This window comes from Necator americanus, chromosome II, assembly GCF_031761385.1.
Source record: "Necator americanus strain Aroian chromosome II, whole genome shotgun sequence".
In the NCBI taxonomy this organism is placed as follows: Eukaryota; Metazoa; Nematoda; class Chromadorea; order Rhabditida; family Ancylostomatidae; genus Necator; species Necator americanus.
The window spans coordinates 20,290,006-20,317,375 of record NC_087372.1 but is presented as its reverse complement, the minus strand read 5'-3'; the positions used below and the strand labels follow the sequence as shown (position 1 = coordinate 20,317,375).

Here is a 27,370-nt window from a genome sequence, read left to right as displayed (position 1 = left end):
CCAATTTGTGGGAAACGTGCAAGGAATTAATAAGACGGGCGAAGGAGTCATGAAGGTGAGAAGCAACGGTGGCCACGGCTATTATTGCTGGAAGGTCCCATCTACCTTTTGCGACATGCACACGAATTCATTGCGCACCAATTTATGATGCGGGACCGTCTCATCCCATTTTATGGCTAGCTAACGCCTTCGCACAAATTTGACGAAGAAAGGTATAAAATGGTGTGCGTCAAGTCCCACGGCGTCGAAATATTGCGCAGTAAATTTTTGTGCGTGTCGCAAAGGTAAATTGGACGTTGCAACCGTTTCATACCCATGCCCACTGTGCGCGTTGCTTTTCACCTGTATGACTCACGCGTACGTCTGCGTCTCTTCTTGCACGTTTGCCTCAAGTCGGTAACATCAATTCTTCAGAGTGTGAAGAACGCATGAAAACGGCTGCTTAAATAGTAGCAAACATAATCTGTCGTGGAACCTTATCTTTGTCAGTAAGATGATGTCTTTGACGTCATTTTATGCTAAATCATCATTTTTTGGTAATTGTTGGGGGGAAACAGGAGGAAAATCCATACCTCGAGTAATGCTTTTAAATTTTGTCTATAATATATTGGTAAGGAGTGTTTGAAGCTGAAGTTTGAATGTTCTACAAATTTAGAGTTGAGTCGTTTAGAAAGAAGACTATGAAATCTTTCGTATTTATTTATAACTAATCTGAACATCCGGCTTACGCGGGACTTCAGTGTGTGTGTGTTTGTCTGTGTGTCACGAAATTCGAAAAAGGGGGTGCGATGGGTCCACTCGGCGTCGAATTGCTGCGCCGGCGCCAGATAGCAACAAAATAGGGTTGCGACGGGTCCGGCGGCGTCGGATTGGTGCGAAGCGAAAAAGGAAGGAAGAAGCGCACACAAGTTTACTGCGCAATGTTTCGACGCCGTGGGACCCGACGTACCCATTTTACACCTTTCTGGCGTCGTCGCACCAACTCGACGCCGCGGTTCTCGTCGCACCCCATCCTACAGCTATATGGCGCTGGCGCACCAACCCGATGCCGGGTGATCCGTCACACCCACTTTACCGCTCTTCGACGCTGGGCCACCATTTCGATGGCCCGTGTCACCTTCTTTTACCGCTCTATAACGCTGGTGCTTTTTGGAATTTCGTCATACACACATACACACACAGACTAAGCCCGTTATTATATAGCATGATATTTGTGACTTACTTGACTTAATCGGCGGACGGATGTTATGGCCTGACGCGATTACTCGCATCTTCGCCGAGGTGTACCTTGCTTGAACACAGTCGTGCCAAACCTTCTTGATCTTCTGCGAGTGTATGCACACAATCAATCCATTCGTCGCCATTCCATATCCTGCTAAATCTTACTTCTTGCTTTGCATATCCACGCTGAGAATCCTCAGGTCCTCTTTCACCACCAGAGCTTCCGTTTTCGGCCAGTAGTCTCCTCCAGCTTGAATCCGACAAACTCCTCGAACTCCTTGAACAAAGCGATCTGCTGGTCTTCTTAATATATATCCAAAGAAACAAATACGCTTTTTTGTAGCCACTTTAGATGGTTATCCCCAAGTCTCTGACCCGTACATCATGATGGGATGAACTGCAGATAGGTAGACTGGCAGCTTGATTTCGTTGGTGATGGGGATCGACCACAGGCACTTCTTTAAGGAGTTCACATGTGGTTCCGTTGTTTATCGATTTGCTCGAGCGGGCACCATTAATACTTCCATTTGTCTCGATCCTTCGCAACTGTTGTGGAGTGGCATCTCTTTCGTGAAGAGGTCTGACCACTGGGTCGGCGACTTTCCAACGGTGCGTTTGATGTCACGTGGTATCCAGTCCATCCTTACTGCTCTGGTTCAACGACTGCAACGCGTGTCATCACGTATGCGGCCTACCTTATCTTGCTTTCCTTGGCATATGCTGCAGCGTCTCTGATCTTCGATCGGTGACGTAGGAGTGAACTTTGAATACCTTCCTTCACTTGCGTAAAGCTGGTTGCTCCTAGCATCACTTTCAATTCCGCGTTCTATGACGCTGATCGCATTTTCCTCCTGCTTGCGAAACGCCCACGTTTCTGAGGCTTAAGTCAAAGCAGGAAGATCGGTGTTAAATAGGTGAGCACGGAGCCGTCTTGGTCCTCTTCACTAAATTCTCGATGCTTTTGAATGCTCCCCAATGCTCCCCTCCCCTTCTGCCCAACTCGGAGGACGTTCATCATGTTGGTTTTCCTACTTAGATATACATAGGTGGAGCATTTGGATATATTCGGATATATTCGATCCATTGATCGTGAATTTGGCAGCAGAAACCCATCCATTCCTCATAAACATCGTCTTGTCTAGGTACAGCGTCGGCCAGCATTCGTGAATGACCTTTTTCATCCCCCTTCTCCATGCTGTAGTTATTTCATCTGGGGTCCGGAGAGCAAACATTACAGTTTTACGATTGACAAAGTTCTGAAGGGCGTACCGAATGCTCTGTCCTGCCTCTGCAGCTTCATCCAACACTTCTGGTCTTCTTTCTTTGATGCCTTCTTTTGCCGCCTCTCTGCAAACCCTTGCGATCTTGGAGTTCTTGAGTGCATGCTGCTCGTCCAGCTCCACTGTTGTAGGATGGGAATTTCACCGTGCTATCCCCGTAGAGTGAACCCGCGTTGTATATGTTGCATTCTTGTATGACCACCCTGTTGTTTTTATGTCGACGTGTTCTGTTCTTTTCTGTTCTCTTCTCCGTGTTCGACTTCAATAAAACTTCTCGTCTTCGGCTGTACCGACATCCACTACAACTGGCGAACAGCGGACTACAACGAGGACGGCGATTTTTGCTGAAGAACTCCAGCCCCGGCTCAGAGCCTGGTCGAATTCCTGGTGAAGTCGATTTCTGGTACAAGGACTCTAGGTCGGCCTCCAAGCCCGGTCGAACCGAGAGTCAACTATCAAAACAGCTCCGCGAAAATCATGGAAGTACCATCATGGAAACCAAGGCACAGCAGTAAGTGTTCATCGAGCTGATGAAGCGTATGGCCTCCGCTTCACACCCAGCCGTTCCAACAGCACCAGAATTCGTAGCGAATTACGCTTGCCTGTGCTCGTGTACGATCCGGACAATTGTTGTACATTCAAGGTCTTGTACAATCGCTACGAGAACATCATCTCAAAGGATGGTGCTACCTTGGATGATGCAGCGAAAGCTCGACTAATCGTCTCCAAACTCGATGCCGTCACATACGCCCGTTTCACGAACCACATTCAAGAAAAGCATGCGATAATCCCTTAACGGACACTGTGGCTGCTTTGGAGGAATTGTTCGGACATAATACGTCAGTATTCGTGAGACGTCACCCATACCTCATTACACAGCGAAATGAGGAAAGTCTCCGCGATTACACCGGATTGGTCAATCAGCGTCATGACATGGCTGAGTTCAATGATGTCACACCTGAGCAGATGAAATGCCTCGTATGGATATGCGAACTTGTCGCCCCGCAGGATGCCGATGTTCGCGTTCGTACCCTTCGCACGATGGAGAAGAGCTCCCTCGCTGAAGGACCTTGCCGCCGAAGTTCAGCACTTTGTCGACATTTGTCAGGAAGCTGTACTCCTCGAACAATCAAGTCTACCGCACGTCAACGCCGTGGATTTGCGAAAAAGTCGAATTCGTGAGCAGCCGGCACCTTTTTTCGGTGCGGAGCCAACCAGTAGCCTGCAGACTGCACATTCGTGAACAAGAGATGCCACGGCAAAAATTTCCCCGAAGAAGAAGAAGCACGGTAGACCTGACCGCCATTGGTCAGCCGAAATTGCAATCACACCGTCTGACACTGAAGTCTGCCTACAACGAACCGATCAACGTTCAGGGATGCTACGGATGCAACATCGTCATTGATGGTCATCGAGGATATTGCCGTCGCAGCTTTGAGATGAACGGCGCGATTTGTGCCCAGGATTACTGAAACGTCAGAAACCTACTTGGACTCCAGGTTTCATCACTCGCCGTATTGGAAACACAACCTACACTGTTCGCTGTAAAAACGAAGTATGGGCTCGACACGTAAACCAGTTTCGATTCCGGACCGGCACAACAGCGACTAACACTTTCTTGGATGTGTTCGACCTACCACTACTCAACTTCGCGAGTAAGGACGATGGTGAACGCCGACTGCCGAGTCGTCTCAATGACCACTTTTATACCCGACTGGTGTTCGAATTGCAGCAGTTGTTCGTTGATTCATGTCTTCAAGCAAGCGAACGAACTTTCCTGCTACTCCGCCGGCGCGGAGCGCGTTGAGAAGACGGCCTCGATGAGGAGGGTCGAACGCGGCTTCAAAGTCCAAAAACGCTAGTTGCATTGGCTTCGAATACCGCTGCCAGATTTCGATCACTCTCCTGGCAATGAACACCTGGTCAATCGTAGGTCGGCCATGACGAAAGCCAGCTTGCTTTTCGCGCGTTAATGGCGGTAGCGAGGATCCTTACGCGATCCCAACCGCTCCGCTCCACACACCGTTTCGAGCGCAGCCGCTAAAGCGACTGTCCGTGCTTCATGTCGTTTTGACCCGACTATATTTGGTGACATTGGAAAGATGGAAGAAAACTTCAGAGAAACAGTTTGAACCAGAAACCACGCCAATTATTTCCTAGAAGAGGCCATCACAATCCGAAGGAAGGACAATGGCAAAATGTAAAGCGTTCCTGATAAAAACCATGCTTTTTCATATGGCTGTACTTTTCTGTAGACTAGATTGCATAGGAGATAGTCTACTTTCTCAAAAAGACGCTCCTCAGCGGTTAAATCATTCAATTAATGTGTGAGACTTAAGGAGAATGTACATGGAAACTGAAATGGGACAAATTTTACAAGTCTTTAACATAGCCAGACATGCTAAGAAATCTGCAATAGATACACCGTACTGGTCAACTATGACAAATTTGTCAACATTATGAAAGTGATCGCTGGAAGAAGAATTAGCTATTAGTTAGGAAAACAAGTTTGATATAGGTATCTATGGGACAAATCCACTGATATGAAGAACGACTACAGAACAAACGTTTTCTTTGTTTGAAACGCTCATATTTTTATTACAATGAAATCTCAATCAATGGTATAGCTTTTGTGATAGTCTACAGAATGTGTCCAACGATCCAACAGCTTTTCGCCTCCCTTGCGTCAGAAATGTTGTGGTCCAATACTTTGCCGATATCAGTTCCCACTTCCGTCTGATTGATGAATTTCTTTTCAAGTGAGTAATGCTTAGAGCACAACACAGATGATAGTCGAAAGGAGTCAGGTCGGAGAAATAAACAGCGAGGTATAGCACTACTCATACGAGGTTGCTCATTTTCTCAGGGTGAACTTCACAACTTGAGGATAAGTCCTGTAGTGAAATGGACACACATTGTCGCGCTTAGAGCCTTCTTGGTAAATATTGTCTGCTAAGACTGGAGTTGAGTAGCGTACATAATTACGTCTACTTTAGATAGGGAAAGAAATAAATGGAAGTGGAACATTCGCTAAGAATCCCACCAACAACAAAGCAGGATCTTTTTCTGGCATACTTCGCCTTTAGTGACCTCTTGAAGTGCTTCATCCTAAAAATCCACTACTAATCTGCTAATCACCACTAATCGAGTGCGATTGTTTTCGCACACAAGTGTCGCCGACAACTAAAGAGTTTAACAAGGCAGCACGGCGTTCAGGACGAGCTTGGTACTCGACCGATATTCCTTCTAAGCGGAAGCCTGCCATGGGCCTTGAGTTAAAGATGACGCAGTTGTGAGACATTGGCTCCGCAGGATCTAAAAGAGAACATACGACTTGCAAATTGCTCCACTTAAACTATGATTTACGCTGATAGGCGCGTTCTATGTACTCTTTATATACCTGGTAAACCTTTACGAATATTTGACTGTATTCTAGTATCGAATTGTTCTAATTGGAGTTCTGAGAAACTTTAGAAACATTCTAGAGGACTACATATAAAGCTCTTCCTTCAATCTTGCAGTTTTTAGCGCTTCAAAATGGATAACAGCGAGATCGGACTCTAACGGTGGAAAACGCTTAACGTTAAAACGAAACGTTAATGGCATGTGTACTAAGATGTAGCTACAATGTCAATGTCACTGTCAAAGTGCTTCACCTGAATCACCTTTAAAGGCATTACCCCACGAATCATTCCGTCCATTGCTTAATGATTTCCGTAAAAAAACGACCCGGAAGATGCGGCGCGTGCACAAGGCTGGCGCGCTCCAATCGAGCTCCTTGTAGAAAGTAGCGCGCCGAAACGCCCGAAGCCGTATCTTCCGGGCCGTTTTTTACGGCAATTAGGAAGAAATGGACGGGATCACCCCTCTCTCCATAAACTACGATCCCATATACGAATACTCCACCTGAAATCCGTACCTAAGGTTCGTGGGGTGATGCCTTTAAGACTCGCGTCACAATCGCCTAAATCTCAGCAAATCTAGCACTCAAAGTTTATAAACCTGACGAAAACTCTCCCAGAGAAGTATTCATGTGTGCCGATTGCGGACGTCGGTACGACGTGAAAGGCCCCCTCAAGCAACTATCGACTATTGATGCTTTCCTATCACCGCTATGTATGGAAACTGGGGAAACTTGTCAGCTGAAGTTTTTACATATGATTTACATCGTCATGATGTGACAACCACATTAAAGGCAGCACGAATCTGACATGGTGAGGGAATACGCGGGAAAAGCTAGAGATAGGGGTTGTAGATTGTGGGATCAGGAATGATTCCGCCCAACTCTCTGCAATCTTCCTAAAAGAAACGGCGTGGAAAACCGCTTTAGTTCCAACGAGGAACGTTGAAACGCCCTACTATGTACACATTCTGGTCCCCTCAGCAACTAATTCATTGGTTCCACTTGAAGGCATAGGCAGAGAACACACTGGCTTTCGAGCTGCGCAGCTAGATACGGTGCGTATGCAAGGATGGCGCGTTGCAAGTGAAACCTTTTTTTTTAAATGTCGTCTTTCACGCAGCCTCTTACGACGATCAGAGGAAGATCAGCGGAACCACCGCTGACCCTGCAATCTGCAACCCCATCTCTAACTTCCCCAACTTTCCCTCATTATGCCAGATTCGTGGTACGCTGCCTCCAAGCAAAAACAACGATTTTTTGGTTTTATATTTTATATTCCCTTAGCCCTAGTGAAACTTCATTTGTAGAGGTTTTCGCATACTTCAATTATGGATGTGGTAGTCGTCAAGGACTGACGTGACCAGCTTTGCAAATATCATCGACCTCCATAATCGCAAAGGGACGTGGTAAAAATGTGCTTTGCTGTTACGGACACTTGGTGGCCACTTTTTCCATTTGTACCGTTCGCGAATGCAGCAGACAACGCTCTGCCCACTTATTACTTCGTCCACTTTCATCTGCATCTTCCTCTGCCTAGTGTACAATGAAATATTCCACTGGACCACCGTCTCGGTCTGTTCAAATAAGGTATAGAAAACTCTAAGTCTCTACCGTCTACTCTATACTCTGACCGTAATGCAGAAGCGGCGCGTAAGGTCAAGCAATCCCTTCGAAATTTTATACACCGTGAAACTGGTTCCCTCACACGAACTGATTATGTCTCGACAAAACCAACATAGATTGTCAATGTCGCTAAGCAAAGGAATACAACTTTTCTCCAATATGAGCAAAATTACGAAACACAAGTAGAGGAATTAATATATGAAATCCACGTAGCAATAATAGGAACATGATAAGCCATAAGGTTTTTGCGTTGGAAGGTCAGAAAACTTCCAAGCAAATTCTTCAGGCATTCCAAGATTCCTAAACGAATTTATAGGTTTCCCTCCAATTTAGTTGTTAGATGTTTTGCATACAAACTCTGCTCCCTCACAATAGTTTTTTGTGGTTAAAAAATACCTCATGCTGTTGGTTCTATACATGGCACCAACAAATGTTCGTTTCGCTCTTCACGAATAACCGATCTGTCTTACGCTTCCTGATACAGATCATGGTCAAAAAGAAGAAGCAATCTTCTTTTGACGATGATCTATATCTTCTTGTTGTATTCATTGACTGCGTTAAAGGCAGCGTTTGGAAAGATTTTAGAGGTTGAAATTCCTCTATCAGCTAATAAGGCCTAAGTTTTCACTGCGAGAAAAGTGAAAACTCGCGACATTTATAACGAGTGCAGGGATTTGAAGTACATAAGGAGCATCAGTTTGTACAACATCAACAAAACACTGAAGAACCATTTGCTAGCCTGTTATGGCTCGATCAAAATAACCTCATCAAATGAAAACGCGCGATCATTTTGTCGGAAGTGTCTTTGCATATCTTGTGCGGAGTTACGGCAGCACGAGGCCTGCAAAAATAGATCGTTGCTCTCGATCTGATGACCGATCAAGTTCAGCATTTTCGAAACGGTGCTTGTAACTTACATCCCAGGCCACTACCTGCGAGTGCACAGATCCTCGGTAGCCTGATGTTCGAATGTCTACGATTGCAAGCAGAGTATTGCTTTTGTTTGATTTTGAAAAAAGGGCATAATGTGCGATGGTGCTTCAGCATAAGATGAATCGTGATAGGCATCCTACTAATCTCGTCCGGAAAATTCTCAATAGTTTCGGAGGAGGTGGAGGGGGTATTCGTACCAAGACGTCGGAAGCGAAAAGAATCCAGACATGTTTGCAGTTGAAGGAAGTGTTGCCCGTTGTGCAGCGGAGATATGATGAGCTGGTAGAACAAAAGGCTGCACTAGTGGTGAAAGTTAACACAATGCGACAAACAATGGGACTTGCAAAATATATCACAGAGGTACTTATTTTATCAGATTTGACTGATACTGAATTGAAGAGTATATCGTGAGTGTTTTTTTTTTCTTCAAATTTAAAGACGGCATTCCACTAGTCTGACGTGGGAACTCGCGGGAAAAGCTAGAGATGGGATACTGGATCGCGGGTTCTGGTCTGGTTCCGGCTCATCCTTCCCCAATCGTCGTAAAAAAACGGCGTGGAAACCGAGATCGGTGGCGTGCTGCCTTTAAGAATGCACGCAAAAATAAAACAATATTAACAAAATCATTCATGATTTTGCGAATCCATTTTATTAGAAGAAATTTGTTTTCCCCAATAAGATAGTCCTTTGTGATTTTTTTTACTTTATTGATTTCTGCATTTTATTTTCGTATGGGACGTCAAGGGCACAAAACAGTATTTTTGACAGAATTTACTTTTTGCAATCAACCGACGCATTAAAGCCACCGATCCTACTCGTAAGAATACTGCTGTATATGAAACCCATTAGATGAGGAACGAAAAACACAGAGTTAACAAAAAAAAAAAAAGAAAAGATGGAAAAATCACTACAACGCATCGTAGATAGAACTTGTTGGAGGATGGAAAGTACATCAACAAAGGGTACAGTGTTGGCTAACCCGTTGCAGTTGTTTTTCCACAAAAATCAAAAAGACAAGGCAAACAAGACAAAGAGAAATTGAAAAGATAATCTTATAAACAAAGGACAACTGGTTTACAGTGAATGAGCCCTCTTCCGAGTCAGAATTCCCATTTTTAAAGCGCAATATCAATGAGAGGCGGTAATTTGAGGCATGTTGCTCCATGTCCCACTTATACGTTGACTTAAACGGCGGGCAGATGTTATGGCCTAACGGGGCTTATCTTTGTCTTCGCCGAGATGACTCCTTCTGGATCATACATGAGCCCATCTTGTTCGATCTTCCGCTAGAGCTCGCACAGAATCGTCCACTACTCTGCCTTACGTCTCGTCTGAGCTGCCTGCCTATGCCAAGTTTCTTCAGATCTTCCTTCACCACTCCCGTCCAGAACTTTCTTTAAGTCCTAAGTTCTTTAAGGCCTCTTCCACTTTGAATCTGGGAGTCTCCTCAGAACAACTTGGACAGGCTAATCAGATGATCTTTTCATAATGTGACCGAAGAAGCGAAGTCGGTTTTCCATCAGTACTTCAGCAGACCGGACAAGATGTTGATGTTTTTTTGTACGTATCACATTACCACATCTACTTTCGAGTAAAGTTCTTGGTTATGGCAGTACATCGTCTAAAAGTAGCCTAGCAGTCGTTTAAACAGCTTTTTCTCCATGTAGCCAAGCTTCTCCGTCACCGTCAAGGGCAGTGTTCAAGTCCCAAGCCTCCGATCCATACAACGTGATAGGGCGAACTGCAGATGGGTAGACTCGCAGCACGACTTCGTTGGCGATGGGGGTTGACCACAGGCACTTGATGAATGAGTTGAATGCCGAATCAGTTTAAGCGCACCATTGCTGAATATCTCTCTCGTTGCTGCCTGTTTTTCAGCATACAGCTCAAATAAAGGAACTCGTCCACGAGTTCAATATGCTGCCCATCCACCCTGATTCCCGTTGAGGGTCTCGAAGAGACTCACATCTGCTTGCATTTATCAGAGCAAGAGAACTGCATTCCGTGGGGTACAGCTAATTTCGATACTGGGTTATTAGCATGTTGTAAATTCGCGCTGCTTCAAGCAAATATTACTACATCGTCGCCGTGCTCGAAGTCGACCGAGGGACGTTCAAATGGTGCAAGAATCATATCTACACGGGATCTCTCAACTGTTTTTCACATGAGACCATCGACGGGAAAATTTAGCAAGAAGGGTACCGCGACAATCCCTTGTCTTACTCCAGTTTCGTCTTCGAACGGTGAAGTAACTACGGCTGGTCTTCAAACAGCAGCATTTGTTTTTCGATTCATGTCCTCGATTAAGCGAGCGAACATTAGCGGAATACCATCGGAGCGATACCAGTTGAAAAAACGGCCTCGGCGAGGAGAATCGAGGGCGGCTTCAAAGTGTATGACCGCTCCCACATCTCAATCATTCTCCTGACAATGAACACCTGGTCAACCGTAGATCGACCGATCCGGCTTACTCACCCCGCGTAGTTTCTTCGCGATCTTTGATTAGCTGATCCGAAATGATCCGCTTCGAAGCCCTGGACATCACATGCAGCGGTGATACTCCTCGGTAATTCTTAGGATCTGTTGGATACTGTTGTGGATGTCGTTGCAGAAGAAGACGAGTAGCTCTATTGAATGCGAATACGGAGAAAAAAATGTCAACACAAAAACAACAGTGTGGCAATGCAGGAATACAATGTATCCATTGCCGGTTTGCACTATGCGAATGAAACGAAGAAAATCCCATCTTTCAATACCTCTCCTTTCAGGTTATTTAGTATCGAGTTCTTCGTGGGTCCACCTATAGTCGGCGGCGAGGTTGTCGAAGGCATTACGGTCGTTGGGACGAGTAGGCAGTCGGCGTTCCACCATCGTTGTGTCTTTCGTTGTTGCGTGCTATGTACAAAGTTTTAGGACGGATTATTTCGGACCGACTTATTGGGAGTCACGAAGACTTAACGCGCGAAAAGCAAGCTGGCTTTCGTCATGGCCGACCTACGATTGACCAGGTGTTCATTGCCAGGAGAGTGATCGAAATCTGGCAGCGGTATTCGAAGCCAATGCAACTAGCGTTTTTGGACTTTGAAGCCGCGTTCGACCCTCCTCATCGAGGCCGTCTTCTCAACGCGCTCCGCGCCGGCGGAGTAGCAGGAAAGTTCGTTCGCTTGCTTGAAGACATGAATCAACGAACAACTGCTGCAATTCGAACACCAGTCGGATATAAAAGTGGTCATTGAGACGACTCGGCAGTCGGCGTTCACCATCGTCCTTACTCGCGAAGTTGAGTAGCGGTAGGTCGAACACATCCAAAAAAGTGTTAGTCGCCGTTATGTCGGTCCGGAATCGCAACTGGTTTACGTGCCGAGCCCGTACTTCGCTTCCACAACGAACAGTGTAGGTTGTGTTTCCAACACGGCGTGCGATAAAACCGGGAGTCCATGTAGGTTTCTGTCCTCGATAATCCTTGACAAAAATCGCGTCGTTGATCTCAAAGCTGCGGCATCGTGCTTTGTGATATCTGTAGGAGGTAACAATAAATCGAGTTAGTTAAGTTCGCTGTCGGCGTCCCAGGAAGGCTTCGGCAGGAGAACGCTGGTCAGGTGCAGATGAACAGAGAGTGGAGCGACATGCCATCAGAAACGTCTGTAGTGCGTCCACTGTTGGTTCCTCCCTCTTCAGCTTGGCAAGTCCTCTTTTAAAGGTGTCCACAAAGCGTTCTGCTTGTCCGTTGCTCTGTGGATGGAACGGATGTGTAAATGCGAATGTGTAAAATTCGTCGGGAACAGCAGAATGAAGTGAACTGAGACGACGTGAACTGCGTTCTGTTGCCCGTGACGGGCGTCTCTGGATTTCCGAACTTTTCAAAGATGCACTTCATTGCCTGCATAGTAACCGTTAAGGAGATCGATGACATCTGGACGATTTCGGGCCACTTCGAATAGGCGTATAAGTAGATAATAGGGTGTTCGGAAAGTATCTGCCGAAATACGGCAAAATTTCAAAACAACACAACTTTTTAACATTTTATTATTCGACGAAATAATCTCCATCAACATCGACAACCTTCTGCCAACGGCTCACAAGATCACGGATTCCTTTGGCGTAGAACTCCGGCGACTTGTAGGCGAAGAAAGCTCGAAGGTCATTTTCGAGGTGGTCATCGTAGCGCTTCTCTTCCAGGTAATGCTGAAGCGATCGGAAGAGATGGTAGTCGCTCGGGGCCAGATCCGGGCTGTACGATGGGTGCGGTAGAACTTCCCATCCAAGCTCCAGAATTTTCTGGGAAGTGTTCTTCGCGATGGGAGGGGTTATAGTGCAGGAAGTTGCTGTTGTCGAGCTTCGGGTGCTTGCGGATCTTGTCGGCCAGTCTTTGCAGTTGAGCGCGGTAGACCACCGCAGTAATTGTCGTGTTGTCCAGCACCAGTTCGACCGTACATTCCATGAACTCCCTACCAGACGCTCAGCATTACCTTCTTCTCATGGATTTCACCTTTCACGAAAGGATTCATTTTTCATCTCCAGTGACAATGGTGTCCAGCCAGTCAAATCTGCGGCTTCTGGAGAGCAGCCGAGTGCAGATGTCCAGGCGTCTTTGGCGGTTGCCGTCGCTCTGTGGAAGTCACTGACCGAGCTTTTTACCATTCCGAGAGATCGCAGTCCATTGCTCACGGTGGTCAGCGAACAGCCAAGACTGGCAGCGAAATACCGCACACCTTCATGTGGATGCTGCTCCGTCAGATTCGTCGAACGATATTGCAGTCGGACCAGAGCGAGGCTCATCTTCGAGTTTCTTGTTTCCAGCTTTGAAGCGCTGGAACCAGGCGCACAGAGACCGCTCAGAAAGGGCTTCAGTGTCGAATACTTGACGTAAGTTTCCGATGGGCTTCAGCAGCGGGATGGCCAGATTCGAACCCGTAAAGGAGTACGTGTCGAATATGGGTGGAATGTTTGGCCATTGTAGGATGAAATAGGCAAGGAAGGGGGAGCCAGATATGTTATGTGTATACAAGCGGTAGTGTCCTTACATAATATATTTAAAACGGGAACTTCCAGAACATCCCAAAAATCTGCGCTACTGCGAAATTTTGGGCAGATACCTTCCGATCACCCTAATAGTGTCGTTCTTCCATCGGTCCAGCGAAATCAGCATGAACTCGAGTCCACGGTGAGTGCGATTTCGGCGATGACCGTAGTTCGGCTTTGACCGGATCCTTTGCCACAGATACACATCTTGGGCAAGTCCTGGGGAGTTTTTCAATGTTGGGATTCATCGTAGGCCAATAGACAAAGCTTTTTGCAAGCATTTTCATCTTTGTTTGGCCTGGACGAGCTTTGTGTAGTGTTAAATGAACGCGATGTCGAAGTTATTTCGGAATCACTATGCGGGATGCAGTTAGCAGACATCCTTTGACTGTCGTCACGGTATTTCTGCGGTTGTGGTAGTGGCACAGACAAGAATGGCGGTTGACTTTGGGCCAGTTTCTGGCATTCACATAGGACTGGACTGTAGGACTGCAAGACGATCGCCTTGCGTAGCAGTCCGAATGAATTTGGTGGATACTGGAAGATGACGACAGTTTTCTGCGAATTCCGAAGTGACATTAGCATCTATTGAGGCGATCAGGTAGTCCTACGGTATCGATGATTGTGACGAGACGAGGCGTGAAAGAGCGTCCACTTGGCCGAAATCCTTTGTGTTGATGTACTCGATAGCGAAGCTGATGTTGAGCAAAATAGCGGCCCATCGCTGAAGACGGTTGGCACTGTTGACCGGAACTCCTTTCTTGCTCCCGAAGATTGCCAAAAGTGGTTTGTGGTCAGTCCTCAGCGTGAAATGTCGTCCTTGGATAAACCGATGGAACTTCTGCACGACGAAAATAAGAGCAAGTGTTTCCTTTTCAATCTAGCTGCAGTTCTTCTGTGGTTGTGCCAAGCAACCGCTTGCGTCATAAATGACCTTCTCGCATCCATCCGCAAAGCGAGAGGGTTGCTCTAATCCCGTAATTTAAAGCATCAGAAGAAACGATGATCGAAAGACTTAGGTCGAAGTGGGTCAACAGGAGATCCGAGCTTAGGATTGCCCTAATCTTGTCGAAGGAAGACTTGCACTCTGGTGTCCATGTGTAGACAACATCCTTTTTCGTAAGAGTGTTCAAAGGAGTGCGTAGATTGTGGAGATCCTTGACGAAATTTCCCAAAAATTGATGAGTCCCAAAAAAGAGTGAAGTTGACTGACTTCGGAGCAAGCATCTTCTGAATAGCTTAGATCTTTTCTGGATCGGGGCGTCGTCATTGTACGTTGTTGACGAACCCAAGGTAGGTGATCTCCGTCAGCTGAAAAGCGTATTTGTCAAGTCGAACGAGGAGTCCGTAGTCTTGAATCCGCTTGAATAAGGCCTCTCGTCGAGCGTTGTGTTCGCCGAATGTTCTGCCAGCAACCAATATGTCGTCGAGATAGGCGGCATATATTCCAGCGATGAGAGCATCCATACATTGCTGGAATATACCAGGAGCTGGTTTCACTCCAAATGGTAGTCGATTGCAGCGGTACAATCCACACTGCGTGTTGATAGTGAGTAGCTGCTTTGAGACGTCGTCCACTTCCAACTGGAGATACGCTTTGGCTATGTCGAGCTGTGAAAAGTAGCGCCCTTCGCTTAATTTGTGAAGATGCTATCTGGGCTTGGAAGCGCATGCTTCCAAGCCCAGATAGCATCTTCACATCTTTGTTCCAGTGCGGTTGAGTAGTCTGCGCTTCAGTACGGTTGAGTAGTCTGCGCAGAAGCGGATCAATCCATTTTTCTTCTGAACGGCGACGATGCGTGCTGCCCATTCTGAGTGATCAATGGGCTCCAGCACGTGCATAGACACAAGTCGATCGATTCCGGTTGAAATCCTTGGCATAGTAGCATAGGGTACAGGGCGAGCTTCCAGAAAGAGAGGCTTGGAGTCAGGCTTCAGAGCAAGTTTAGCCTTTGACTAAGTACAACATCCTAGTCCAGGGCGAAGACTGCTGGAAACTCCTTCCTCAAGTGCGGTGCGAGAGAAGAGTTTAAGGTGTTGAGCGTCCTTGAAGAGATGTTGCAGATGGAACCTTGCCCAACAGCAAATGGCGTGCCGGCTACGTGGCAGCTACAATATTCTCGATGACCATCAATGACGATGTTGCATCCGTACTGTCTTCCCATCAATCTGTACTCTGGCGATAGATGCGAGTTACAGCGACGTCAGCATAAGTTGAAGCGATGGTGATGTTGCTGGCAGATTTCCGCTTCTCTTTCAGATTTCCCTTCTTCTTCTTCGGGGAAATTTTTGCCGTGGCATCTCTTGCTCACGAATGTGCAGTCTGCAGGCTACTGGTTGGCTCCGCACCGAAAAAAGGTGACGGCTGCTCACGACTTCGACTCTTTCGCAAATCCACGACGTTGACGTAGTCTGCGGTAGACTTGAGTGTTCGATGAGTGCAGCTTCCTGACGAATGTCGACAAAGTGCTGAACATTGGCGGCAAGCTTTTTTTAAGCGAGAGTTGTCTTCCATCTTGCGAAGGGCATGAGCACGAACATGTCATCCTGTGAGGCGACAAGTCCGCATATCCATACGAGGCATTTCATCTGCTCAGGTTCGTCAGGAAGTCATTAAACCCAGCCATGGCATGACGCTGATTGACCAAACCGGTGTAGTCGCGGAGACTTTCCTCATTCATCCTCATCCTCTGTGTCTTGAGGTAGGGACAGCGTCTCGCGAATGCTGACGTATGGATCATCTTGATAACCTTGACTCCCGTTGATCTTCGAACTGGTCGAGCGGGCGCCAGTAATTCTTCCATTTGTCCCGATCGCGTGCCAGAGTAGCCCAGTGGTTCCTCCTCTCGCGTGGGACACGAAGAACATCATATTTTTCTTTGAAGGACTTCGTGAAGAAATCTGACCATCGGGTCGGCGGTCTTCCTGTAGTGCATTTAATATCGCGTCCCCGCTTAATATCTCCTAGCACTCTCTCAATTGCGCGTACAATGACGCTCATCGCGTTTTCTTCCTGCTTGCGAAATGCCCAGGTTTCCGAAGCATAGGTCAAAGCAGGAAGTACGGTGGTGTTGAAGAGGTGAGCACGGAGCCGAGTGTTCCTGGTCTTCTTCACTACATTCTCGATGCTCTTATACGCTCCCCATGCCGCTCGTCTCCTCCTGCCCAGCTCGGGGGTCAGGTCGTTCATCATGTTTAGTTCCCAACCCAGATAAACTGGTGCATTTGGATATGTTCGTTCCGTTGAGCGTGAATGGGGCACAGACCCATTCGTTACGCATGAACATCGTCTTTTGCAGATTCAGCTGAAGACCGTTGCATCCACACGTTTCGTCGAATTCGGTCAGCATTCGCTCCTCTTGGCTGATGCTAGGTGTTATCAGTACGATTTCATCAGCAAAGCGCAAGTGGTGTAGCTGCCGACCATCAACCTTCACTCCCATGTCGTCCCATTCCAACTTTCGCATTGCGTTCTAGAGGGTGGCTGTGAATATTTTGGGTGAAGTTGTATCACCCTGTCGGACCCCCCTCTTCACGTCAATGATGATGTTCTTGTAGAATGGCAAAATTCCGGTAGTGAAGTTACTGTACAACTCTCGAAGTACCTTTATGTACTGGGTAGGGACGCCTTGGTTGTCCAAGGCTTCCATGACCGCTTCCGTCTCAACTGAGTCAAAGGCGTTCTTCAAGTCGATGAAGGTGAGACAGAGCGGCATCTTGTACTCTCGTGATACCTCGATGAGTTTCGGAACAGTGTGAGTATGGTCAACCGAGGTGAATCCTTTTCGAAACCCTGCTTGCTCGCATGGCTGTCCTTCATCCAAGACTTTTCCAATCCTATTAAGGATCACTCTTGTAAAGAGCTTGTAGATGACGGACAGTAAGCAGATTGGACGATAGTTGCCGATGTCATGTGGATCTCCCTTTTTATTCAACAACAATCTTGCTGGTCTTCCACTGTTTAGGAACCTTGCATTCCGACAGATAACGTGTGAAGATCCTCGCCAGGGTGTTGATGAGTACTGGCGGAAGGTTCTTCAGTTGTTCTGGTTTTATTTTGTCGGGACCGGGTGAGGTACGATTTCTTACTGACATGACAGCATGTCGTATTTCGGACGGGAGAACCTCTAGAATGACATGTCCGTCTTCCCTCAGATGGTGAGGAGGCAAGTGGACATGGCTGTCGAAGAGGGCAATCATCCTCGTCTTGCGAATGGCGAAGTCTCGACGGGCATAGCGGATGCTTTTCCCTGCCTCTGCAACTTCAGCCAGCACTTCTGCTCTTCTCTCTTTAAGGTCTTCCTTTATCGCCTGTCTGCAAAGCCTTGCGAGCTCGGATGTGAGCTCTTGGTTCCCTGCAGCTCATGTTGCTCCACGCTGGCGTATCAGCTCAAGAGTTCTCTTGGTGGCTTTAAAACTATCAGCCTTCTTCGCGCAGTCGTGAAGGTGTTCAACGAGCCGGTCATATTCCTCGTCGATGTTGTCCATTGCGGAATCTTCCCAAAAGCCGGCTAGCGTAGCGAAGAGATTCCAGTTGATAATAGTCCTGGGATTTCTCTCTCTGAACTTGGCGGCTTTCTCTGCTCTCTTTGTGAAGGAAAGTCTTCCTCGGAGGAGGCGATGGTCCGATCCCGTATAGAACTTTGGTACAACAGCGACGTCCGTCAGGCAAAACCTTTTATTGACGATGTGGTCTATTCCATTACGGTACCCTCCACCGGACGACTCCCACATCTAGCGTGGAGAGGAGGGCTTCTGGAATTGCGAGTTTCTAAGTATGGTCATAGTCGTCATGATGAACTCGGAAAGCTCATTCCATTGAAGGTCGTGGGTCCCGATGTGAAGTTCTTCAGGCGTTCTTCTTGGGCCAACTTTAGCGTTGAAATCGCCAATTATGACCTTGTAAAAAGGCATGATCTTCTCGGTAGAATTTCTCCAGGTCCATATAGAAAGCTTCGACTTCTTCTTCGTAGCTTGATGTTGGAGCGTAAGCGATGAAGGTAGTCAAAGCTGGTGTTGGACCATATCCTCTCATCCGCAGACGTCCGATTCGGGTCGTAAGCTGTTCGAAAGAGTCGATGTTCTTTGCCGTTCTCATGTTGACGAGGACGCCAACTCCACCAACACCTCTACTGTCGCATGTTCCTAAGAACAGTTCTTCTCCAGTTTCATTTTCCAGTTTTATACGGCGTTGAGAGGGTGACGTCATCTCGTCTCGGTCAGTCCGATGACGTCGTATTTGATCTTCTTAGCTTGCATCATCAGATCTTCGATGGCCGCTTCCGATGCAAGCGTACGTGCGTTATAAGTCCAGATCGTCATCCTAGTCCCTTTCCGTTTCGGTAGCCTAGATGACTCCTGCAACCCCGTCCTTCCTGGCGCTACCGTACCGGACTTTGATCCGGAATCAGGAGACTTTTTTCTATTACTGTGACATGCGTCAAATTTTTAAACTCATGTGCAGGTTGCAAGCCTCTAGTCCCTTGAGTTTTATCTAGTTTTTACTGACGTATTATATCCGAGCAATTCCTCCAGAGTGGCCACAGTGTCCATTAAGGGAACATCGCATGCTCTTTTAGGAAGAATGTGGTTCGTGAAACGAGCATTTATGACGGTGTCGAGTTTGGAGACGATTAGTCGAGCTTTCGCTGCATCATCCAAGGTAGCACCGTCATTTTAGATGACTTCCTCGTAGCAATTGTACCAGACCTTGAATGTACAACCATTGTCCGGATCGTACACGAACTCAGGAATTCGCTCTGGTGACGAATTCGGCAGTGGCGACGGGTGTTGCTGGAATGGCTGGGATTGAAGCGGAGACCATCCTTTCCATACGCGTCATCAGCTCGGTGAATATCCATTTTGGAGTCGCTGCTCAGTGCGCGGCGCGTCCCTACGGCTGTAGCAGCAGATCGGCCGAGCTCACTGCCTGTTCTGTTTTGAGACTCGATGAGCAGTTCGACCGGCGCTAAGGCCCCCTGGCTGGACTCGTTGCAGCAAAAGCCCCACCAGCAGTTCGACAGGGCTTGAAGCCGAGGCTGGAGTCCTTGTCAACCGTCCGCGTTGTAGTCCGCTAATCGCCAGTCGTTCTGGATGCCGTTATAGCCGAACACGAGTAGCTCTATTGAATGCGAATACGGAGAAGAGAATGTCAACACAAAAACAACACGGTGGCAACGCAGGAATACAGGGTATCCATTGCGGCTTTGCACTATGCGAATAACACGAAGAAAGTCCCATCCTACAACACATACCCTCTTGAAGTGGAATTGAATTATGATAGCGCATCTCCACAAATCAGCTATCCTTCCGTCAATCCATATTTGACGGATGATCTTACTAATCTCACGAATCCCTGCCAGAAGAGATTTCAACATTCCTGCGCTAATTCCACCTCTCCGCCTGATTTCCCATTCTTGATTTCTTTAATACAGACCAGAACCTCCGACTTGGTCACTGCTTCTTTGCTGACGGCGGTACAGGTCTGTCCTTAGACATGCTCAAGTTCAAGGACTGGTGGCGCTTGCCAATTCAGCAGGGTGTTGAAATGCGAAAGTTCGAATTTCCTTGAATTTTGGCATAAAGATTGCAACTTGTCCATAGTCAAATTTAAGCAAAAGCCAAGATTGTTAACAAACTTTATTACAGCTAACGTTTCGGCGTTGTCGCCAATCGCTCCGCTGATACTAATTAGGATGCGACCCGCATATGACCCCATAGATCAAACCCGCAAAGGTCTTGATACACAGCCAGCTCGTTGGTCACGGCTAAGCACTCTTCCTTTCTATTCATTTTTGGACCTTTTGCATTGATCCAAAACGCGTCTAAAGTTCTGCGAGCTATAACTTCGGGTTCGTACGATAGGATTGTGACAGGTATGCAGAAAGGAACATTTTCATGACATCGTCTGCGGTGAGCTCCGAGGGGAGTTGCTGCATTCGATTGTTTCATCCCTTTTAAAATCAACCACTGTGGTATATTCTCGCTGCGCACCAAGATCTGGCCTACGTGCTACATTACCAGTGTAACCGTTAAAATTCGCGATGCGTTGCGCTAAGTTGATCGCATCGATCCGCTCCTGGACATCTGATGTCACCCTTACGGTTGTCCTAAACATGTTTTTACCCACAGATTTCCTACTTTTCCAAGGGTGAGCGGAAGGACAATGATCTAAAATATTTTTGTTGCTAGGTTTTCGGAACCATCGTGTCTCCCATTCACCACTGGACCACTGTATTTCTACATTAAGGAAGGACAGCCAATTTTATTTGGGTTTCTAACTTGTGAACCCTATGTAAGGGGACTGCTGGTTTAGAAGCTCGAAACAAGTGTCCATCTCGTCTTGAATGTGGCATATAATGCAACAGTCATCAATGTGTCGGCAATACAGGAAAGGTTTTCGTTCCAGAATGGGTTGTTCTATTTTGGGCATGAATGCAATGTCTAGAGTGGGCTCCCACACTAACCATTGCATTCATGGCTAAAATAGAGCTAGTCTTTGTCCCATGGCCAATCCTCGGACCTGTCTATAATAGTTTCCGGCCCAACGAAAAATGGAGCACTTTAAGCATTCATCCAAGAGTGTCATAATTCGCCTTATGGAAAATCCGTGCATGTCTAGGGTGTCTCGATGTTCTGGACGAGATGGACCTTTGTTTCGAGCTTCTAAACCAGCAGTTCCCTTACACAGGGTTTACAAGGGAGAAACCCAAAGAAAATTGGCTGTCCTTCTTTAATGTAGAAGTACAGTGGTCCAATGGTGAATGGAAGACACGATGGTTCCGAAAACATAGCAACAAAACATTTTAGTTCATTGTCTTTCCGCTCACCCTTGGAAAACTAAGAAATCTGTGGTTAAAAACATGTTTAGGACAGCCGTAAGGATGACATCAGATGTCCAGGAGAGCGCAACGCATCGCGAATTCTAACGGTTACACTGGTAATGTAGCATGTAGGCCAGATCTTGGCGCGCAGCGAGAATATGCCATGCTTGAGTCGAATAAGATCAATTCTGCCTACCCTTCATAACCGACGACTTGAGTTGAGCTATACGGGCTAGTCTGGTGAAACGCGGTCTCAAGGACCAAGTAAGAATTGTGGCAATAGATCCAACAAATCTCAAAAAGCAACTAGTTCGAAATAGAATGTATGATCGCTTCTGTCCTACTCCAGACTGTGTAATATGCCCATTCGGGAAGGAAGGGGACTGCATGGTCTCTGGTGTAGTCTATCTAATTTCGTGCAAAACATGTGGGAACCAATACATCGGCGAAACAGGGCGGTCCCTTTCTGTTCGCATTAAAGAACATCAACAAAAAACAACAACAAACAAAACATAAAGGGAATGAAACAATCGAATGTTGAAACATGAACAAAACAGCAACTCCCCTCGGAGCTCACCGCAGACAATGCCATGAAAATGTTCCTTTCTGCATAGCTGTCACAATCCTATCGTACGAACTCGAAATTATAGCTCGCAGAACTTTAGAAGCGTTTTGGGTAAATGCAAAAGGTCCAGAAATGAATAGAAAGGAAGAGTGCTTAGCCGTAACCAACGAGCTGGCTTTGATCTACGGGGTCATATGCAGGTCGCATCCTAATTAGTATCAGCGGAGCAATCGCGGATATCCGCTAACATCACGGCAACGCGGCCACTGAGGTAGGCACAATGATTTAGGCTTTTTTGGTTTTTGTTTCTGGGTGTAATATCCTAGGACATGACGCTCTGACGCTCTAACGAAGGCTACAACGCCGAAAGTTTAGCCGTAATAAAGTTTGTTAACAATCCTGGCTGTTGCTTAAATTTGACTATCGACACGGTGTTGAAATGTTCCCTTCATAGGCAGGGGTACACACCGAAAGCGACTCCATTGGCAGCGTTGAGTCAGGCGAACACCTCTTCATTTCACCGTCGTACTGTCTCAGTAGAACATATGCTTCTATCGGGTTCTTGTCCTTCCACACCCTTCCAAACTTCTTTGCTCTAAATGTAGATTCGTTCTCCCGATCAGGTTCCAGCGGATGACGCAACTTTCTCTTTAGACGCTCCTTCTGGCTTAGATCTCCAGTAGTCCGACACATACAAAATTGTATTTGGATCTTGTCTCCACAGATGCAAAGGGGAACTTCTTCCTCGGCATCAAAATCGGAAGCGTTTTCTTTGCAGCGTCCCGAATACAACTGGCGAGAAAGTCAGCGTACTTAAAGACAGCATACCACGAATCTGGGGTGGTATGGATTTCAGGTGGAGTATCCGTATCCAGGATCGTAGATTATGTGGTTCCGCTCATCTCTCCCTGAATCACTGCAAGCAGCCGGCCCCTGAATGCTGTTTTATACGATGCCTTGTATTTCAGGACGCCTCCCTTGCATGCGTAGCGCCCCTTACTGCCTATCGGGCCAATCTGAATTGATTTTCGACGAATCGCAGGGCAGAGGGGGCGCAAAGGGTGGAGCGTTGCAATAGATGGCGTCGTACAAAATGGCATTCTGGAGGCGGCTGTTTGCAGTGATGCAAGGAGAGACGAGCGGAATTGCCCCCTGTCGCCATAATCTACGACCCCGTAAACGGATACTCCATCTGAAACCCGCATTACCTCAGATTCGTGGTATGCTGCCTTTAACCTTCTTCTTGATCCGTGCTCCAATGTTTTACTGACACTCGTTGACTAAAACTCTCTGCATTCCCCGTCCTGATCTGTCATGTCGACTTTCGGTTAAGGTTGAACCCCTCGATTTCTTTTTTGGAACCCCAAATTTAGGCTGAGAAGAACTAGGCGGTGGTCGAAATATCAAATGCGAGGTCCCACACAGCTCCAGACTTGCTGATATCCGACAAGGAGATATTCTTTGTAAAAATCTAGTTGGGGTCTAGTTTAGCTGTCATCTTCCGCTGGCGCTGCTCTGTTCGTCTGCATACAATAAATCTACCAGACGATGACCGTTCTCCGACGTTTGCTTTGCTGGATAATACCATTTTCCAAGCACATCGGATTGTTGTTCGATAGCCAACTTTGCGCTCGCATGGGGTTCGACGATAACCGCCTGCTGACTCGGTATCTTGGACAACAAACTACTGACTTCATCATGAAAAAAAAAGACGTTGTGACATCTTTCTGCGGTCTCGATGTGCGTGAGCACTTGTGATCCAAAATTTGAGATCTTTTGCGATCTCGCAGTCGTAAAACATGCTTCTTGACGACAATGAGAAAATTACCTCCACTAGTTCGCAGTCGTTCCTCATGGCTACCGCACAGTCCCCTACTTTCTTCTTATCAGCATCAGTGGTGTAGCTTTCGATGTTGATGATGGAACGTCCTCCGATGCGGCATTTCCTGCAATGCAGCAAGTGGCGCATGCAGATATCGCAACTCTCTGGACAGAGCTGCTTATTGGAGTTCAATTGACACCAACAGGCAGTTCAGCGTTATGAAATGGATGTTTGTTGCAAAAGATTCCATTTTCACTCTAAGCGCTTGTCCTATGGGAGTATAGGCTCCTGCAGGATGCTGGACGAGAGCACCTTTTGGCACTTTTTGGGAAACTTTCGTCATATAACAGTTCGAATTATACAGCTCGTACGCTTCCACGGCATACACTCAGATCTCTGATTGCATTTAATGAAAGCAGGGCCACCACGAGCAGGTAACCATCAGACTTACGTAAAATCAGCCTCACACTCCCCTATTCAAAGCTCGTATGTCGTCTTCAGCTCCGTTATCACCACAGTTAAATGCAAAAGTGCGACACGAAAATCCTGTCTTTCCATTTCACACTACATCTCGGTGACCTGAAAAATCAAGAGTCAATAGAACCAAAAGATTAATGCTTGTATATAGCAAAGCAAAACTTTTATCAAGTAATATGGAACATTTTGGCATGTTGTTTGATTCTACATGCATTTCTAAATCTCAAAAGAAAATGCTCACGGATTATTTATTCTTCAACCCATGATGATTCATGCTAGGCAAAACTATTTTTTTTTTTTTTTTGCAGGAAGAACTCAGAGTTATTGATGGGGATGTAAAGACAGCCAGCTCTTTCTCCATAGAGTCTCTCGGGCAGCATTCTTCTGCATCAACGTGTGCCTCCCATTCTCCTACAGAAATTCACCATAGCTGCGAATAAGCATTGATTATTGATATTTAATGTCTTTTCTTACAGCTACGAATAAAGAGCATTAAAATGTATTAATGCAATCTAGGGAATAACATTTCACTCGTTGTCGACTAGAAGTAGCGTTCAGGGAAATCTTCGACGTAGGGCACTTCTACCAGAAGGCAGTTTAGTTCACAAGCATTATGGTAAAAAAGCCAAATTTCTCTCAAATGTCCACGAATTTAGCACGAAATATGCGAAAACACGTTCGATGAAAAAAAAACCTGACAAAGTTAATACATGCATTGTATTGATGCATTGTGGTGATGCAAATAAATCTTTAGCAACCCCTTCACGATTTGCCTGAAGCAACTTTCGCGTGGGTTCCTATTTTATAAGAACGCGTGAAACCGGCTTCATACTTTTGTCACGCTGCGTCTCATCATATGATGGAAGACATGGACGCAACAACGCTAAGAAATGACCGCGATCTGCTACAACAGACATAAAAGAGCTGTTGACACACCTTCTACTTCGCGAACTACGTTCTCTTTATGCGACGTCCTGTGATAGTGGATGACTTATTTGACTTAATCGGCGGGCTGATGTTATTCACTGACGCTTGCACAGAATCAATCCATTCCTCGCTATTCCATACTCTGCAGAACCTTATGTCTCGCCTGAACTGCCTATCCATGCCGAATGTCCTCAGTTCATCCAATCAGGATGATATCGCCAGAACAATAATTTCGAGTATGCTGATGCTGCTATTATTTTCGCGGGAAGCAGTACGAGTTGTCATGTTGTCAACTTTGTATCGAAGCTGACTGCAGCCTATGGACGTCTCTGCCGTGAGGCTCCAAGAAGTGCCATCCATCCCGGCGTGAGTTTCGCTGCTACCCTCTGGCTCTCGGCGGAGCTTACAGCGGCACGGCAGATGCACTTTGGCAGGTCCCGCGGCGCAACGAGAATTGCCGGTGGCGTCGACGAATGCGAAAATGAAGTGCCACCATCGGATTGTGCGAACAGCCATTGAAAATTCCGCAGAGGGACGATTTAGCAGTCGTAATTGTACTGTCAAAGAGTCACGAGGCTCGATCTTAATCCTTTTCCGTTCCCGCCACTTAGATGATCAGTGCAACCCCGTCCTCGCTGCCGTAGCAGGGATTACCCCGGAGTCAGGAGACTTTCTTATCTCTGGCGTATCAAGTCGCTTGGAATGCGCTAACGCGTCTGCGCCCTTATTTCTGAGCGCTCTATCCTACTTCTTCCTCACTTTCAAATAAATTTATCAATAACTCTTTCACATGTCGTAGATACTCAAAAGAAATCTATTCACAATAATAACGTTTCGTCCAATAAGTTGAACATTATTTGATTTCTATTACCTCTACATTGCCTCTAATGTGAATTAGATTCTCTGCTTTCAGTAGTACCTCTTTTGTTTCACTTCTCCAATTCCTGCACCCATTGAGCCTCGGGACTCTTTGACAGTACAATTACGACTGCTAACTCGTCCCTCTGCGGAATTTTCAATGGCTGTTCGCCCAATCCGAAGATGGCATTTCATTTTCGTATGCGTCGACGCCACCGACAATTCTCGATGCGCCGCGGGACCTGCCAAAGTGCATCTCCCGCGCCTCTGTAAGCTCCGCCGACAGCCAGAGGGTAGCAGCGAAACTCACGCCGGGATTGATGGCACTTTTTGGAGCCTCAACGAATTGTTCATAGCTGTTTGGCTCGCATTTAAGGATTGGTTGCTGCTGTCGATGGCCGCCAAATTCATAGCAACGCTTAAGAATCGCGCTGTTGGCGCGCCACAAACTGTAGTCGCGAAGACGGGCCGAAGGTAGAGGTCGCGGTCGTAATGAAGTGGGTTGGTTTCTTGGCTGTTGAGGAGCGTCAAAAAGTTGGAAAATGATAAAAGTCACGCCCTCACACCTAAGTTCCGCTATTATTAGGCGTCAAATGTGATAACGCTTGTTCATACTACACACGCGCAGGCACGACACAAAATAGTATTTGCTGATTTCGATTACTACATGTTTCCAGTCTTCCAGCACCGCCCAGGTCAGTTTTCTTTTCTGTTTAATCTTTTTCGCTTATGTGTTCACGTTGACTGTCTTTTATATGTCTATGCTGTTCGATTATATACTCACTCTTGCTGTGTTTTTTCCCGATGTACTCTATGACCTCCAATGCATGTCAGTATATTGAGATATTCTATCTTCAATGTTTTTCCTCTTTTTCTTGTTACCTTTGGCATCGTATGTTGTACCTTCTGTCATCCTTTGTTGTCGCATGTACTTAATCATGCGAACCACTGGATGCTCTGGAAGAGACGCCAACACGAGTGCTATACAAAGTTTATACATTATGTAACTACGAATGTTTAAATTTCATAATTCTATGTCACACCACGTACAATTTTCATCACCAAGTCTGACATTTACATGCATATTCCCATCACATCAAGTAAATAAGCATACACATTCTTATGATTCTAAAGCCTACGCATCACTTCTTACCAACTATATTCCATCGTGAGGGCACACGTTGTTGTTGATGCATTCGGCATGCATCCAGTCTTCGCATGTTCGACAGTGAATCCAACAAATTTGATTGTTTGTGCTATTGTTTGGCTGCATCCGAAGGTACGCATTAGAGGACATAACGTATACTTGAGAAAAATGCATAGAAAAGAAGCTTTTACGCAAACATACACAAAAAGCATGCAAGAGACAAACAAGCTAACAAATCAGCGAGAGAAATGTCGAGAAATAATGCTCAC

General features: G+C 46.5%; 13 protein-coding genes across 20 annotated transcripts; 4 read left to right on the top strand and 9 right to left on the bottom strand.

Annotated features, from left to right (window-relative positions):
* Positions 1-1,382: 1,382 nt before the first annotated feature.
* Positions 1,383-2,415, bottom strand: RB195_018646 (uncharacterized protein; the record flags this gene model as incomplete). Its single annotated transcript, XM_064186181.1, has 3 exons — positions 1,383-1,524; positions 1,993-2,101; positions 2,331-2,415. 3 exons carry the CDS (start codon positions 2,413-2,415, stop codon positions 1,383-1,385), a joined length of 336 nt encoding a protein of 111 aa, XP_064042062.1.
* Positions 2,416-2,695: 280 nt separating this feature from the next.
* RB195_018644 (uncharacterized protein) lies at positions 2,696-11,696 on the top strand (the record flags this gene model as incomplete). Of its 2 annotated transcripts, XM_064186178.1 has the most annotated exons (5): positions 2,696-3,012; positions 3,275-3,524; positions 8,698-8,820; positions 11,149-11,308; positions 11,374-11,696. In XM_064186178.1, 5 exons carry the CDS (start codon positions 2,696-2,698, stop codon positions 11,694-11,696), a joined length of 1,173 nt encoding a protein of 390 aa, XP_064042058.1. The 2 variants fall into 2 exon arrangements, with proteins under 2 accessions (XP_064042058.1, XP_064042061.1); XM_064186179.1 differs by lacking the exons at positions 8,698-8,820; positions 11,149-11,308; positions 11,374-11,696 and having other exon boundaries at positions 3,206-3,683.
* On the bottom strand, positions 4,193-4,596 carry RB195_018645 (uncharacterized protein; the record flags this gene model as incomplete). The annotated part of the gene is made up of 2 exons (XM_064186180.1): positions 4,193-4,420; positions 4,525-4,596. 2 exons carry the CDS (start codon positions 4,594-4,596, stop codon positions 4,193-4,195), a joined length of 300 nt encoding a protein of 99 aa, XP_064042060.1.
* On the top strand, positions 11,358-11,696 carry RB195_018643 (uncharacterized protein; the record flags this gene model as incomplete). Its single annotated transcript, XM_064186177.1, has 1 exon — positions 11,358-11,696. One exon carries the CDS (start codon positions 11,358-11,360, stop codon positions 11,694-11,696), a length of 339 nt encoding a protein of 112 aa, XP_064042059.1.
* A 310-nt stretch (positions 11,697-12,006) lies between these two features.
* On the bottom strand, positions 12,007-13,239 carry RB195_018642 (uncharacterized protein; the record flags this gene model as incomplete). Its single annotated transcript, XM_064186176.1, has 3 exons — positions 12,007-12,303; positions 12,541-12,691; positions 12,950-13,239. The coding sequence occupies 3 exons, from the start codon at positions 13,237-13,239 to the stop codon at positions 12,007-12,009; spliced, it is 738 nt and encodes a 245-aa protein (XP_064042057.1).
* Positions 12,758-13,330, top strand: RB195_018641 (uncharacterized protein; the record flags this gene model as incomplete). The annotated part of the gene is made up of 1 exon (XM_064186175.1): positions 12,758-13,330. The coding sequence occupies one exon, from the start codon at positions 12,758-12,760 to the stop codon at positions 13,328-13,330; it is 573 nt and encodes a 190-aa protein (XP_064042056.1).
* A 238-nt stretch (positions 13,331-13,568) lies between these two features.
* RB195_018640 (uncharacterized protein) lies at positions 13,569-14,067 on the bottom strand (the record flags this gene model as incomplete). Of its 2 annotated transcripts, XM_064186174.1 has the most annotated exons (2): positions 13,569-13,780; positions 13,839-14,067. In XM_064186174.1, 2 exons carry the CDS (start codon positions 14,065-14,067, stop codon positions 13,569-13,571), a joined length of 441 nt encoding a protein of 146 aa, XP_064042054.1. The 2 variants fall into 2 exon arrangements, with proteins under 2 accessions (XP_064042054.1, XP_064042055.1); XM_064186173.1 differs by having other exon boundaries at positions 13,714-14,067.
* A 22-nt stretch (positions 14,068-14,089) lies between these two features.
* RB195_018639 (uncharacterized protein) lies at positions 14,090-15,363 on the bottom strand (the record flags this gene model as incomplete). 2 transcript variants are annotated; one of them, XM_064186172.1, is made up of 4 exons in its annotated part: positions 14,090-14,301; positions 14,417-14,712; positions 14,771-15,115; positions 15,182-15,363. In XM_064186172.1, 4 exons carry the CDS (start codon positions 15,361-15,363, stop codon positions 14,090-14,092), a joined length of 1,035 nt encoding a protein of 344 aa, XP_064042052.1. The 2 variants fall into 2 exon arrangements, with proteins under 2 accessions (XP_064042052.1, XP_064042053.1); XM_064186171.1 differs by lacking the exons at positions 14,090-14,301; positions 14,417-14,712 and having other exon boundaries at positions 14,749-15,115.
* An 856-nt stretch (positions 15,364-16,219) lies between these two features.
* RB195_018638 (uncharacterized protein) lies at positions 16,220-18,216 on the bottom strand (the record flags this gene model as incomplete). Of its 3 annotated transcripts, XM_064186170.1 has the most annotated exons (5): positions 16,220-16,698; positions 16,760-16,955; positions 17,007-17,405; positions 17,452-17,837; positions 17,901-18,216. In XM_064186170.1, 5 exons carry the CDS (start codon positions 18,214-18,216, stop codon positions 16,220-16,222), a joined length of 1,776 nt encoding a protein of 591 aa, XP_064042049.1. The 3 variants fall into 3 exon arrangements, with proteins under 3 accessions (XP_064042049.1, XP_064042051.1, XP_064042050.1); XM_064186169.1 differs by lacking the exon at positions 17,901-18,216 and having other exon boundaries at positions 16,614-16,955; positions 17,088-17,319; positions 17,576-17,682; XM_064186168.1 differs by lacking the exons at positions 16,220-16,698; positions 16,760-16,955; positions 17,007-17,405; positions 17,452-17,837 and having other exon boundaries at positions 17,845-18,216.
* Positions 18,217-18,355: 139 nt separating this feature from the next.
* RB195_018637 (uncharacterized protein) lies at positions 18,356-18,691 on the bottom strand (the record flags this gene model as incomplete). Its single annotated transcript, XM_064186167.1, has 1 exon — positions 18,356-18,691. The coding sequence occupies one exon, from the start codon at positions 18,689-18,691 to the stop codon at positions 18,356-18,358; it is 336 nt and encodes a 111-aa protein (XP_064042048.1).
* Positions 18,692-19,066: 375 nt separating this feature from the next.
* Positions 19,067-24,609, top strand: RB195_018635 (uncharacterized protein; the record flags this gene model as incomplete). Of its 2 annotated transcripts, none has more annotated exons than XM_064186164.1 (3): positions 19,067-19,144; positions 19,233-19,331; positions 24,478-24,609. In XM_064186164.1, 3 exons carry the CDS (start codon positions 19,067-19,069, stop codon positions 24,607-24,609), a joined length of 309 nt encoding a protein of 102 aa, XP_064042045.1. The 2 variants fall into 2 exon arrangements, with proteins under 2 accessions (XP_064042045.1, XP_064042047.1); XM_064186165.1 differs by lacking the exons at positions 19,067-19,144; positions 24,478-24,609 and adding exons at positions 19,480-19,673; positions 19,917-20,053 and having other exon boundaries at positions 19,197-19,360.
* Positions 22,291-22,563, bottom strand: RB195_018636 (uncharacterized protein; the record flags this gene model as incomplete). The annotated part of the gene is made up of 1 exon (XM_064186166.1): positions 22,291-22,563. The coding sequence occupies one exon, from the start codon at positions 22,561-22,563 to the stop codon at positions 22,291-22,293; it is 273 nt and encodes a 90-aa protein (XP_064042046.1).
* Positions 23,365-27,313, bottom strand: RB195_018634 (uncharacterized protein; the record flags this gene model as incomplete). Of its 2 annotated transcripts, XM_064186163.1 has the most annotated exons (4): positions 23,365-23,541; positions 23,699-23,816; positions 27,108-27,221; positions 27,303-27,313. In XM_064186163.1, 4 exons carry the CDS (start codon positions 27,311-27,313, stop codon positions 23,365-23,367), a joined length of 420 nt encoding a protein of 139 aa, XP_064042043.1. The 2 variants fall into 2 exon arrangements, with proteins under 2 accessions (XP_064042043.1, XP_064042044.1); XM_064186162.1 differs by lacking the exons at positions 23,365-23,541; positions 23,699-23,816 and adding an exon at positions 26,112-26,520.
* Positions 27,314-27,370: the final 57 nt, after the last annotated feature.